The sequence below is a fragment of the Rousettus aegyptiacus genome, unplaced genomic scaffold (assembly GCF_014176215.1).
Source record: "Rousettus aegyptiacus isolate mRouAeg1 unplaced genomic scaffold, mRouAeg1.p scaffold_m13_p_16, whole genome shotgun sequence".
NCBI classification, from domain to species: Eukaryota; Metazoa; Chordata; class Mammalia; order Chiroptera; family Pteropodidae; genus Rousettus; species Rousettus aegyptiacus.
In genome coordinates, this window is record NW_023416291.1 from 33,920,064 (window position 1) to 33,933,232 (window position 13,169).

The 13,169-nt window shown below is 36.2% G+C and overlaps 1 protein-coding gene across 1 annotated transcript; it reads left to right on the forward strand.

The window, feature by feature from the left end:
- The first annotated feature begins 1,542 nt into the window (after positions 1–1,542).
- Positions 1,543–12,534, forward strand: ZNF846 (zinc finger protein 846). Its single transcript, XM_036233767.1, is given in 6 exon segments — positions 1,543–4,870; positions 5,292–5,392; positions 5,999–6,125; positions 6,592–6,675; positions 9,867–9,954; positions 10,406–12,534. Coding segments are annotated over 5 exon segments (1,389 nt in total). The 5' UTR covers positions 1,543–4,870; positions 5,292–5,353; the 3' UTR covers positions 11,457–12,534.
- Positions 12,535–13,169: the final 635 nt, after the last annotated feature.

Consider the following 13,169-nt stretch of genomic DNA (forward strand, 5'->3'; position numbering starts at 1 on the left):
TAAGGGAATAGAATCTAGAATGTGTAAAGAATTTTTAGAGTTCAATAATAAAATGATACATAACACAATTAAAACACAGTCAAAGGATCTGAGTAGATATTTCTCCAAGTAAGATATACAAATGACCAATAAGCACACGAAAAACTGCTCAATACCATTAGTTTTCAAGGAAATTAAAACCAAAACTACAATGAAATTCTGCTTCACGCCAACTAGAGCGTTGTAATATTAATGCTTTATAAAGTAGGCTGTAATGCTTTAAAAAATTACTGTTGGCAAGGATGGGGAGAAATTGGAACCTTTTACACTGCAGGTGAGATTGTAAAATGGTGCAACTGCTCTGGGAAATAGTCTGGCAGTTCCTCTGAAGGTGAAACATAGTGTTACAATATGATCCAGCAATTCCACTCTTAGATATCTACCCAAGAAAAATGAAAATGTCCATACAATAACTTGTACATGAATATTTCATAGTGTTATTTACAATGGCCAAAAAGTGGAGACAACCCAAATGACCATCAAATGATAGGAATGTTATCTATCAATTAAAAGGAATAAAACACTGATTCACACTACAAAATAAATGAGCCTTGAAAACGTTATGCTAACCAGTCACAGAAGGCCACACAGTATTTTTTTTTCTTTAACTTACATGAAATGATTAGAATAGACAAATCCATAGAGACAATAGATAGCTTAGTGGCTGCTTAGGACTTAGAAAATGAAAATTTTCTAAAATTGATTGTGGTGATAATTTCACAACTGTGAATATAAGAACCACTGAATGTACATTTTAAATAAGTGCATTGTAAGGTGTGTTAATTATAGCTCGACAAGGCTGTTATCAAAACAACCCCCCCCCAAAAAAAAAAAAACCTCAAAGCAAAACCAATCTGGGCTTGATACTTTTTTTGTAAAGTCTTATATAACTTTTTATATCTTGGTTTGCATTGATATTCTTTTTCAAGGTTTTTGTTTGAGCTTGGAATTTATTTTTCTCTTATTTATGTTTAGTAATGTGAATTTTTCTCTGATCATTGCTTAAAAGGCATCCCATATTATTTATAGTAGATAAAAAAGTGGAAACGACCCAACGTCCATCAATGGATGAATGGATAAATGGTTATATATCCATGTAATGGACTGTTATTCCATAATAGAGATGAAGAAGCGATACATGCTATAACACGGATGAGCCTTTAAGGTATGTTAAGTGAAAGAAGCCAGATGCAAAGACTACGTATTGTAAGATTCCATTTATATGAAATGTGGGGACTAGGCAAATCTATAGAGACAGAAAGTAGATTAGTAGTCATTTTAGGCTGGGGGGTGGGGTAAAATGGGGGATTATGGTTAAGGAGGTACTGAGTTTCTTTTTGTGATAATAAAAATGTGCTGAAATTGATTGTGGTATGGGTGCACAATTCTGTGAAGATGCTAAAAGCCACTAAATGGTACACTTTAAATGGCTTAATTGTATGCTATGAGAAGTATATCTCAAAACTAAACGTTTAAAGGAAATTAGAGGGATAGATCATTTTATGGACCACTAGGCTTATCTTTGTAAATATGTGCACATTGTTGCACAGTGTTGGAGAAAGAAGGAGAAAGGTCTGTAGAAAAGCATTTAATGAGCTTCTTCCTGCCTGTACGCTAATCTTTAGATAGGACGCCTCCCGGAATTACGTCCTCCTGAGACAGCCCACGACGCAAACCAAACCAATTGCCTCACAAGTAACAACAGTTATGTAATAACTCCTGCGTCTCTCCCACTTCTAACTCCGTCCTCTGCTCGGTCTTCTGGCCGGGCACTGCCCTTCAGGACTGGTGGATATGGAGAGCCTAGGCTCGACTCAGCTCTTACCGCATCCCTTCGCGTCTAGAAGCGACCCCTACCGCCGCCTTACATCTTCCTGATCCCGCAGCTCCTGAAGCTCCGCCCCTCACGCGGATCGCGGTGCGGAAACCGGACACGGAAGTGCTGATCGGTTTATGTCTCATTTTGCGCTGGTCCCTGTATCTGAGATAGGTTTTCCACTCTTTGGCGTCAGCCGATCTGACCTTCTGAGGCTTCTCGTAGCCCCGGCGGTTCCCCCAAGCGCTTATGCCGGTTCCTGCTGCGCGAGCCCAGACGGTGGCTCGGTCTCCGGTGGAGGCAGAGCCTTTTCTTCCTACGCTGTGCGCCTCTCAGAAGCTGCCAAAGCAACATTGTGTCTTTTTTCTAGAAGGAAAAGCATTTATGCTGTTTTGGGAAACAGCTCTAGCGTTTCCCAAAACGATGCCTCTTCTGGCGACTGCTGTGCATTCCGGTGAGCACTCGCCAGAAATGCTCTGGCTGTGGGTCCCTGTTATTGAAGTCGATGAATTATTTAGGTGTTACCTTGTTCATTGACCATTTGTTAATATTTTGCATATCTACTGTATTTCTACATCTCTCTCCACCTGTGTATATAAACTCCTTGAGAGTAAGGAGATTGAAATAAATTGCAGAAATGCTATTTGACCTTTAATAACTTGGTTAATTGCCTCGCATGTAACAACAGTTATGTAATAACTCTTACAGAATAATAGCCAAAATGAAAACTCAATAGAAAAATGAGCAAGAGGTTTGGATAGGCTCTTCAATAAAGAAAATATATAAATGGACAGCAAATAGTGAACAGGTGCTTGATATCAGCAACCAGGGAAATACGAGTTAAAATCACAGTGTGATAGTACTGTACACACTGAATGGTTAAGAGTAAAACTAAAAAGAGTGGTAGTGCCAAGTGTTGCTTAAGATGTGCATAAGCTGCTAGTGCTAGTGGCAACACATTTTTAAAGAATATCCACTAAATATGATCTATTAACACATCAGTAAGGCATGCACATAGACACCAATTAAACATAAAGACTTTATAGCATCATTATTTGGAATACCCCTAAAGTGGAAATAACTCAAAGTGGATCAAGAGAAGAATGGATGAATTGTGGCATATATTTTCTGTGGCATACTCTTCAGCAAAAGGACCAAACCACAGGTAGAGATGCAATAACTTGGATGAACCTTATAAACATAATATTCAATGGGAGAAACCAGACACAAAGGAATATATGCTGTTTCATATGGTTTCTTTAAAATTCAAAAATAGGTAAAATAGCGTAGAGTGTTCAGTGTGAGAATAGTGGTTGTGATTGGGAGGCGTGGAGTTAGTGATTTGGAAAAGAAACAAGGAATATGTCTGAGAGGCTGAAAATGGATATGTTCAATTCCTTGACTGAGTGGTGCTTACCTGAGCATGATTATTTCTTGATAGTTCATTGAGATTTTTAATTTATGATTACTTTCCTCATTGTACGAATACTGTAATTCAACCAAAGAAGTTCAAGAAATGGAACTAAATGTACTACCTTGTAAGGTTGAGAGAGAAATACAGAAGTAGGATAACGTGTACTGAAAGGATAAATGAAAATAAAATCAATATTTAATGAAAACTGATCAGTAATATGAAAATTACATATATATATAAATACACACACATATAATAGTCTTTGTTAACTAGCTGTGAGGTAATATTGGAAGACTTCAATTTCAATGTAAAAGTAAAACAGTGACATGATTCAGATCTCCTTGTAGTGGCTAACATTAGAACTGTATTTTGAGTTTTTTCTAAAATCCTGATACTCAAGTTTGGATGTTTTTAGGTCAAAATTAGAACACTAAATTTTTAAGTAAATGAGATATCAATTATCACAAGTGGTTATTTTATTATTCTATCTTTATTTTACCCCTAACTAGCCTTGTCTCTGTATCAAGGGGTATATTTGCATACGTGTGGTACTCCTTATACTTTATACGGGATTTATTCTTTCTGTAACTGTATTGCTCATCACTAACTGATATCAGTTATTTGTTTATTATGCACATTGCCCAAATGAACTGTGAGATCCCCAGGAACTGTTTTCTCCTCAGGGCCTACTGTCTGGCCTGGCATAAGGAAGGCCCTTACTAAATATTTGCTGAGTGAATGAAGAAATAAGAGACTGAGGGAGTCAAAGTTTCCAAGTCCAACCCAGCTTCATCAGGGGGTAGTCAGGGAGACTTCTGATTTCATAAAACCTTTTGTACTTCTCTCCATTATGCCTAGCAGATAGTCTGGACTGAATTCTGGTCGTGTCAGGAATATCGACAACAACAGGAGATCAGGATCTTGACACACTAACCTTTGTGTACTCCTGACTCACGCTTCCTAACTGATGATTTTGGGTCAATTACAAATCATGTGTGAACTTTAGTTTTCTCAGTTATTAAATGACAATTTTAATAATACTCAATTTGGAGGGTGGTTAGAACAACTAAAGGAGCTTATATATGTAAAACTGCTTAACAGGTGCTCAGTAAATGGCAGTTATTTGCATATTAGACAGTTCCATTTTTTTAAAATTCTCCACGTGTCCTCCTTTTTATATCCCCATTTATAGGTGTTCTGTTCAGCTAGTCTTTAGATTGTTCTCCAGGTCGACTGTTTCATAATTTAGTTGCAATCTTAATGCAGTCATGGTAGCAGGCAAGCTCAGCATTTACCTACTAAGCCATCTTGACTGCAACTCATGTATTAGACAAGTCTTTAATGGCTGTCACATGTGTCATCTGCAGAGAGATGGCTAAAGAGTGAAGTTTGACAATTGAGGAAGAATGTCTTTTGCTTAATGATTGATGTTGTGAACCAGTTACCCAGACACTCTAGGATATGAAGAGAAATCGAGATCAGCCTCTTAATTTAAATTCAAAAGCTTCTCTGGAGTGATCTGCTAAGCAAGAAGTGGAATGTTCTGGGAAATAACCCTGTCACATTCACATTGTGCCAGCCATCAATCTGACTTGTGTGTGGTGAGTCCTTTTGATGCTTCTAAAATTGTCTACTGTATACAGATCCTTCAATAAATGTCAGATCCAGTGCTCAGGGGCTGAGTGATCATGCAGTGGGCCATGTAAGCATGATTGAAATGGTCAGAGTGTGTAGAAGTCAGGTTCCTGGGATTTGAGATGCAAGAAGGTATGTGAGTGCTTTTTGGGGGCATAATTCTTTATGAATCTTACCATGTCATAAACAGCTCTGCCTCTCTGTACTTTAATTTGTGTAGCTCTAAGCTGGAAATTTTAACTTGTTCCTCATAGGTAACAAAATGCTGAAAATCATTTCCTTGCTCTAGGAAACTCAGGCACTTTGTCATAGAAGTAGTATGTTTGTGGTTTGTTGGAATTTAATAGCTTATAGGCATGTGATTGTTGGCATTTAATTGGCTTCTAGGTTCCTGCTGTTCTCTCGGAGGTCGTCTTTCTTGGGATCCTTTCTATTTTCATGAGAGGAAAATGAGGATGGTGACTTGGTTACTGATGGATATTTCTCAGGTGAGTAGAAAGTTGACCTTTCTTCAAAATGTCATGTGTATTTCTGTCAGGTAGCCATGTCCCCAAACTTCTTAAAGCAGCTATGACCCTGCTTAGAGAATGAGTCTCGGTGACTTTCTCCAGGACCCATGCTATCTCAGTATAGAGCTGTATACAGGGAATACACTGGAAATGATTTTTATCTCAGTATTCACTAGTTCTTTTTGATCCTCAATCACACTTATTGGCCTACTGTTTTACTCAGTATTATGGAAGGAAACGAAGGTATCTAATCTTAGGGAATCGCTGTGTCACTATGGAAATAATTCTTTCGTTATTAGATTTTACAAAGTGCTAAATGCAGTCTATAAGTAGAAGAGGAATAAAGCAATAAGAGCCCACAGTAAAGTTACAGTAAGATAAGTTCAGTCCTCTGTCACTGATGTTGGTATATCCATTTGACTGGATGCGATCACCAGGCAGGGTCTAAAGCAAGAGAGGAGAAGAGGTCTAGGCCTAGGAGTACTATAGGCTTCTGGTCTACCTTCCTTAATTCCCCATGCATCTTTCTGAGAACATCATTGAAGATGGTACTTAGCTGAAGCCAGCATGTGTTTGATGGTTTAGCATTTAGTGACCTTCGAGGATATTGCTGTGAACTTCACCCAGGAGGAATGGACTTTGTTGGATCAAATGCAGAGAGATCTCCACAGAGATGTGATGTTGGAGAACTATAAGAATCTCATTACATTAGGTAAGGCTGGCATTGTTTCTTTACTGAGCCCCTTATGAAATGAAAGTTTCTTAAGTACCTGTGCTGTCAAATGAGAATACTGTGGTAAACAAGACAGGCATAGTCCCTGGCCTCAGGGACCTTACTGTCTAGTGGAGTCTCCATGAAAATGAAGTTCTATGTAAATAAATGACTATTTCTCTTATGGATTATAAAACCATAGAACATTAAATATATATGAGGTTGGACATGGTGTTCAGGTCTTAGGGATTGCCAGGCATTTGAGGATACACAGAAAGAATGTTGGTTGGATTTTTGATACCTTTAAAATAGTTTTATCACATTTGTTCAAAATTTTACATGATCATTTTGCTGTGAGACTTTGTCGTCTTGAGAAACCCTAAAGGTTAAGGGGTTGGTTCCCGATTCAAGGATATGTTTTATTATGTCTTGCAAGGTCTTCTTTATGTATTTCTCCCTTAAGCAGGGTATGAATCATGCAAACCCAGTGTCAGATCTGGATTGGAAAGAGCAGGAGAGCTGAGGACAGCAACTGGAGGAGTTTGGCAGGGTGAGTTCACAAGCAGATATGGTTTTGTGAAGAGCTGTGCTAATGTGGAAAAGGTACAGTGCCTTTGGTAATGTCACTTTGAAAACTTGTAAAGGGTTACTCCTTTTTTCTGAGAAGGCTGAGGCCATTTGGTTTCTGAGTTTCCTCAGAAACCTTCAACTTCCCTTTTACTTCTAATTTCCATTGATCTCAACTTTTTTTGTTCTCAGAAAGATCTGGCTGGCTTATTTGAAAATTTCATTACTTGGAGGTAGCTCTTTTCTTAATACCTTCCTATTTTGTTTTCTTAATTCTAACATCTTTTTTGTTTACTGTCAACCTTAGTTTTGCCTTAAGCTTTGTAAATTGCCTAAAATTTTGACACCATGCCCTTATCATTGCCAAACTCCTATCACAGCCAAACTCTTTGTGGTCCATCTTTCTTTTTGTTTCACCATTTTTATTATGTTTTATTCATATTTTGACTTACACATGTGCCACATGCTTTTTTTGAGGTAAAATACACATAAATGAACCATTTTAATGAGTATAATTTGTTGGATTGAGTACATTCACAGTATTAGGGAACCATCAGCTCTTTTTAGTTCCAAAGTATTTTCATCACCTCACAAGGAAACCATGTACCCTTAGGTAGTCTGTCCCCATTTGTCCCTCAATCCAGTCCCTGCAACCACGTACCTGTTTTCTGTTTCTACGGATTTACCTGTTCTGTATGTACCTTATAAATGGAATTATACAAAATGTGAGCTTCCTTGTCTGGCTTTTTTTACTTAGTATAATGTTTGCAAGGTTATCCATGTTGTAGCATGTGTCAGTACTTCATTCTTTTTTTATGGCTGAATAATACTTAATTTCATGACTATATCACATTTTGTTTACCAAATTATTGTTTGATGGACTTTATTTTCACCTTTGGCAATTGTGAATACTGCTGCTGTGAACATTTGTGTACAAATATTTGGATACTTGTGTTCAACTTTTTGAGTATATAACCAGAAATAGAGTTACTGGGTCACATGGGCATTTTATGTTAAACTTGTTACAGATTGCTAAACTATTTGGATGGAGACTGTACCATTTTACATTCCCACCAGCAATTTAGAGGAGTTCCAGTTACTTTACGTCCTTACCAACACTTCTTATTTTATTTTTTATTTTAATACCCTTCTAGCAGGTATGAAGTGCTAACTTATCATGGTTTTGATTTGAATTTCCCTAAAACAAACAATATTGGGCATCTTTTCATGTGTTTTTTGCCTATTTCTGTATCTTTTTTTGGAGAAATGCTGGTATAAGTCCTTTGCCTATTTTTTACATTGGAATGTTTGTCTTTTTGTTGAAGTGGAGAAGTTCTTTATGTACTTTAATAGTGGACTTTTCCTATGGGATATATGATATGCAATTATTTTTCCCATTTTTTTTTCAGGTTATCCTTTGGCTTTTTTTATAGTGCTCTCTGAGGCACAAACATTTTTAAATTTGATGAGGTGCAAGGTCTTACTTTAGAATAGATAGAAGGATTGGGCATTGTCAAATCTAAGGTCATGAAGATTTACCCCACATTTTCTTCTAAGAGTTTTATAGTTTTAGTGTTGACACTAGGCTTTTTGATCCATTTTGAGTTAATTTGTGTATACAGTGTGAAGTGGGGTCCAATTTGATTCTTTTGCATAAGGATATTCAGTTATCCCAACACTACGTGTTGAAGAGACACACATTGAATGGTTGTGGCATGCTTGTTGAGAATCAATTGATCCTAGATGTATAGGTTTATTTCTGAATTCTCAGTTTTGTTCCATTAATGTATATGTCTATTCTTTTGCCTGTACCACACATTTTTTTATATTGTAACTTTTCAGCTCTAGAATTTTATTTATTTATTTTTGTAATTTCTATTTATTGATGATTTCTGTTTGGTGAGACATCATTCTTTTGGTTTCATTTAGCTCACTGTCCATGATTTTCATTAGCTCTTTGGGTGTATATTTAAACAAATTGGTTTAAAGTCTTTATTTGGTAAGTCCAATGTCTTTGTTTTCAGGGACAATTTCTATTAATTTTTTTATTGTTCCTTTGCATATGTCATATTTTTTAGTTGAAAATGTAATTTTAGATATTATAATGTGACAGTTTGAAAATCTGATTCTCCCATCTCCCAGGAGTTTGCTGTTGATGCTCGTCGTGGATTACTGGTTTGTTTAGTCACTTTTATCAATTATTTTTGTATATCATATGTTCTTTTTAGTGCAGCCCCTGAAATTTGTGTTCTGGTAGCTTAGTAGTCACCTTAGAATAACAGAATTCTTTAAATGCTTAAAGTAAAAAAGAACCAAAAAAACTAAAAAGTCTTAGTTTTTGTCAATTTTCTATAGGTTGGACCACTCCTTCAGTGCTTAGCTTGGCTATTTTCTACTTAGCCTTCCTTTCCTGCTTGAGCGAATTTTGAAGGTCAGACAGAGATGAAAGCATTCAATTCTCTCTGGCCTTTCTGAGTAGGTGTTCAGCCCTGGGCATGCTTGTGGTCTCCTCGATTTTCTTGTAAATGCTCAAGTTTTTAAAAGCCCTTATGTATTCATTTATCATTCCCAACTTGTTCCTTCCAAGGCTTTTCAGTTTGTGTACTATTAGTCCCGACCAGTTTCCTTTTCCTCATGCTGTTGTGGCCAATGCTTCACCTATAAACACTTTTAGTGGAAACTGCTTGGAATGCTCCTCACTCTTGGGAACTCTCTGATTTGGGTGAAATAAAAGGAACCCCTTGCACCAATACTTGAGGAAGCTGTGACAGATCAGAACACACAATGGCAGTTCTTTGGGAATAAGGTCCATATTCCTCCTTTTGGCACTAGCAACTTATTCAAGGAGTGCATCTTGCCATCTGCATGGCTGCAGTTTATCTAGAGAGTGTGGATGATAGGTAGGAAGTTAAAATGCCACAACACTCTCTTGGTGAAATATAGGTGCTTCTTTCTTTAGTGTCCCTTGGCTGTTGTACCTTTTGACTAGATTCCAAATTCTGCAAGAGTTGGTTCTAATAGTTTTTGTAAGCTCGTTATTTGTTTTCTGGTGGGAAGGAGCCCTGCAGTTCCTTATGTACCATGTTTTGTGATATCATTCTCTGTGTCATATGGTTTTATAAACACCTTTATCTCAATTGTTTTCCAAACTTGTTTTTTTCCACTGTATTTCAGAATTGGATTTGCAACTCAAAACCAAAGTTTCCACATCTCTTCAAAATATTTCTGTGGAAAAAACATCAAATGAAATGCAGTTGGTAAGGTCTCCAAGAAGTAATTTTTTACCTCTACATCAAGACCAGAAGCACAAAATCCATGAAAATTATATGAGATAAATGCCATTTACTCAAAGAAAGCAGAGTCTATGAAGAGATTCTCTGAACATCAATAATTTGAGAAGCACTCTAAATTTACTTCAAATCTCTTTCTCCTCAGAGATCTCACAAATTAACATCCACATATATGTAACTCTGGTATCCAGTTTTTGAAATGAAAGTTAGTCTAAACAGTTATCAGAAAAACTCTCCGTGAAGCTCTCTGAAAGTAGAGAATATAATGTGGGGTCCTGACCCTCATAGTTGGCTTATTCAAGTTAATAGGAAAAATTCAATAATGATAATGTGTCTAATACATAAAAGTTGTGATGGGGGAGACATTTTGTTATAATGAATGTGAAAAAGGCTTTAATTATAATTTATATCTTAACAGTAGAGAAGCAACGCTGGAGTGAAACAATATGGCTCTAACCTGTATGGAAAAGTATGTAGTGAAAACTTATTTCTTAAAACTCACATTAGACAGAAAATTTCTAAGGGTAATCAGAGTGAAAAAGCCTTCAAAAAAAACTTCATGTATACTTAAAAAAAAATCTATATTGGGAAGAAAACTTCTGAGTGTGTTCAACATGAAAAAGCCTTCAGTCAGCTTTCAAATCCTACTGAACACAAGAAGACTCAGACACGAGGGAAATTGTGTGAATGCGAAGATTGTCAGAGAACCTTTGTTAATCAGTCATCACTTAAGGTACATGTGAGACACCATACTGGAGATAAACCATATGAATGTAAAGAATGTGGGAAAGCCTTCACTCGGTCCACAGGACTTATTTTACATGTACGAATTCATGCTGGAGAAAAAACATATGAATGTAAGGAATGTGGGAAAGCCTTTATTCATTCCTCATACCTTACAAAACATGGAAGAATTCACAGCGGAGAAAAGCCGTATCAATGTAAGGAGTGTGGGAAAAGTTTCACTCGTTCTTCAGGACTTGTCTTACACATGCGGACACACACTGGAGAGAAACCTTATGTATGTAAGGAATGTGGGAAAGCCTTTAATAATTCTTCAATGCTTAATCAACATGTAAGGATACACACTGGAGAGAAGCCATATGAATGTAAGCAGTGCGGGAAAGCTTTCACTCAGTCATCGGGCCTTACTACACATTTAAGGACCCATACTGGAGAGAAAGCTTATGAATGTAAAGAATGTGGGAAAGCCTATGCTCGTTCCACAAATCTTAATATGCACATGCGAACGCACACAGGAGAAAAGCCATATGAATGTAAAGAATGTGGGAAAGCCTTTAGATACTCCACATGCCTTAATATTCACGTGCGAACTCACACTGGAGAGAAACCATACAAATGTAAGGAATGTGGGAAAGCCTTCACTCAGTCTTCAGCACTTGCTAAACATTTAAGAACTAAGGCATGTGAAAAAACCTGTAAATGTTCTTCAGACCTTAGTATTCACATCTGAACTCATCTGGACAAAGACTTTATGACAGTAAAGAATATTTAAACATTTTAGTCAGTTTTCATCCTTATGTAATATGTGAGAACTTACTCAGGGCAGAATTCCTATTCATATAAGTATATGGAAGAGCCGTAATTGTTCATATGTTACAGAATGTGTAAGAAAAAATATTTGAGAGAAAAATGTTCTGATAAGATATGTGAAAAAGACTTTAAAAATTTTTTAAAAATTTTGATTCAAATGTTTTACATGTCTAAAATTACTGTAAAAGCCACGTGAAGAATGACATACAGCCTTTAACTGTTTAATATGCTTTAATAACATGATAACACACTGGGGAAAAACCATCTGTATATAATGAAAACTTTACTTAGTTTTGAGGCCTTAATATCCACATGAGACTGTACTGGCATAAAACCTGTGAATGTAGAAGATGCAGGAAGAGCTACACTTTTTTCTCATATCTTTTAAGAACTCAACATTTAAAAACTCACAGTGGAGAGATGCCCTATATATGTAAGTAATATGGAAAAGCCTTCAGAAATTCCCGAAAGCTTCATATACAAGAAGATGCACAAATGTAAGGAATATTAAAAATTGTTCAGCTGTTAATGAATAAGTCATAATATACAGGGAGGGAAACCTTTTGAAGGTAATATATAAGTAGGAAAGCTTTACTTCTGCCTCAGTGTTAATATTCTTTGATTGTCTCACCGAGGCAGAAAATGTTATGAATGTTAGAAGTATAGGAATGTGTGTGTGTGTGTGTTTTGGCTTTCAACCTTTAGTAAAATGATAATTCACACTGGAGATAAATTGATTGTAGGGTACATAGGAAATGGTATATTCATCTTATAAATTTTACACTATACATGAAAATGCACTCTGGAAAGAAGCTTTATGAATATAAAAGTGTGGGAATATTTTTTGGTAAATACAAGTCTCTTAGGAGACTTGTAAAATGCTTTTTGGAGGAATAAACTATGAATGTGAGGAATTTTGGAAAGCTTTCAAGTATTGTTCTTTGCTTGTACACAAGATAGTTCTTGAGGAGATTTTGAAATACATCACATGAAAATGAGATTGCCTTTTTGTCTGTCTTATTCTCAAGAAAAATACCGAGTCCCTTAATTCTCAGTCGTGGTTTTGCATTATAAAATTTAATTACTTTAAAGACACTTTAAGTAGAATGTCTGCTCTATTTTACTCATTTCATATGTTGGTATTTTCATTATGGTTTAGCTTTAATGACTTCCTCATTTACAGTATAATATTTTCATTGAACTATAAGGTATTTGGTCATATAATTGGTGATATAGGGGCATTTTATAACTTTTTGGGTACTGCTTTCTAATGTATTTGCAAGTAGGTTATAAAACACACAATTTATGACATGTATTCTTTTTGTTTATAGGAAAATTTTCTCTGGCTTTGTATGGCAAGTAGTATGTAGTCTCTTTAATACTCCTTGTCCTTTAGTACATTTTAAATAGAATTCAGATTATTTCCAGGCACATAATTAAAAAGCATTTCCCTTCTTAGGTTTCTTTGGATTTATGGGAGACTGTTTCACAGTCCTGGCTAATGAGAAGTAAGCAGAAGTCATTGATGTAGATTTTAGGGAAGCTGTTAAAAAGGGGACAGTCTCATATAGCTATTTCTCTTTATTGCCATTCATGCACCTTCACGTTTCCTGGAAATCAGATACATTTCTGG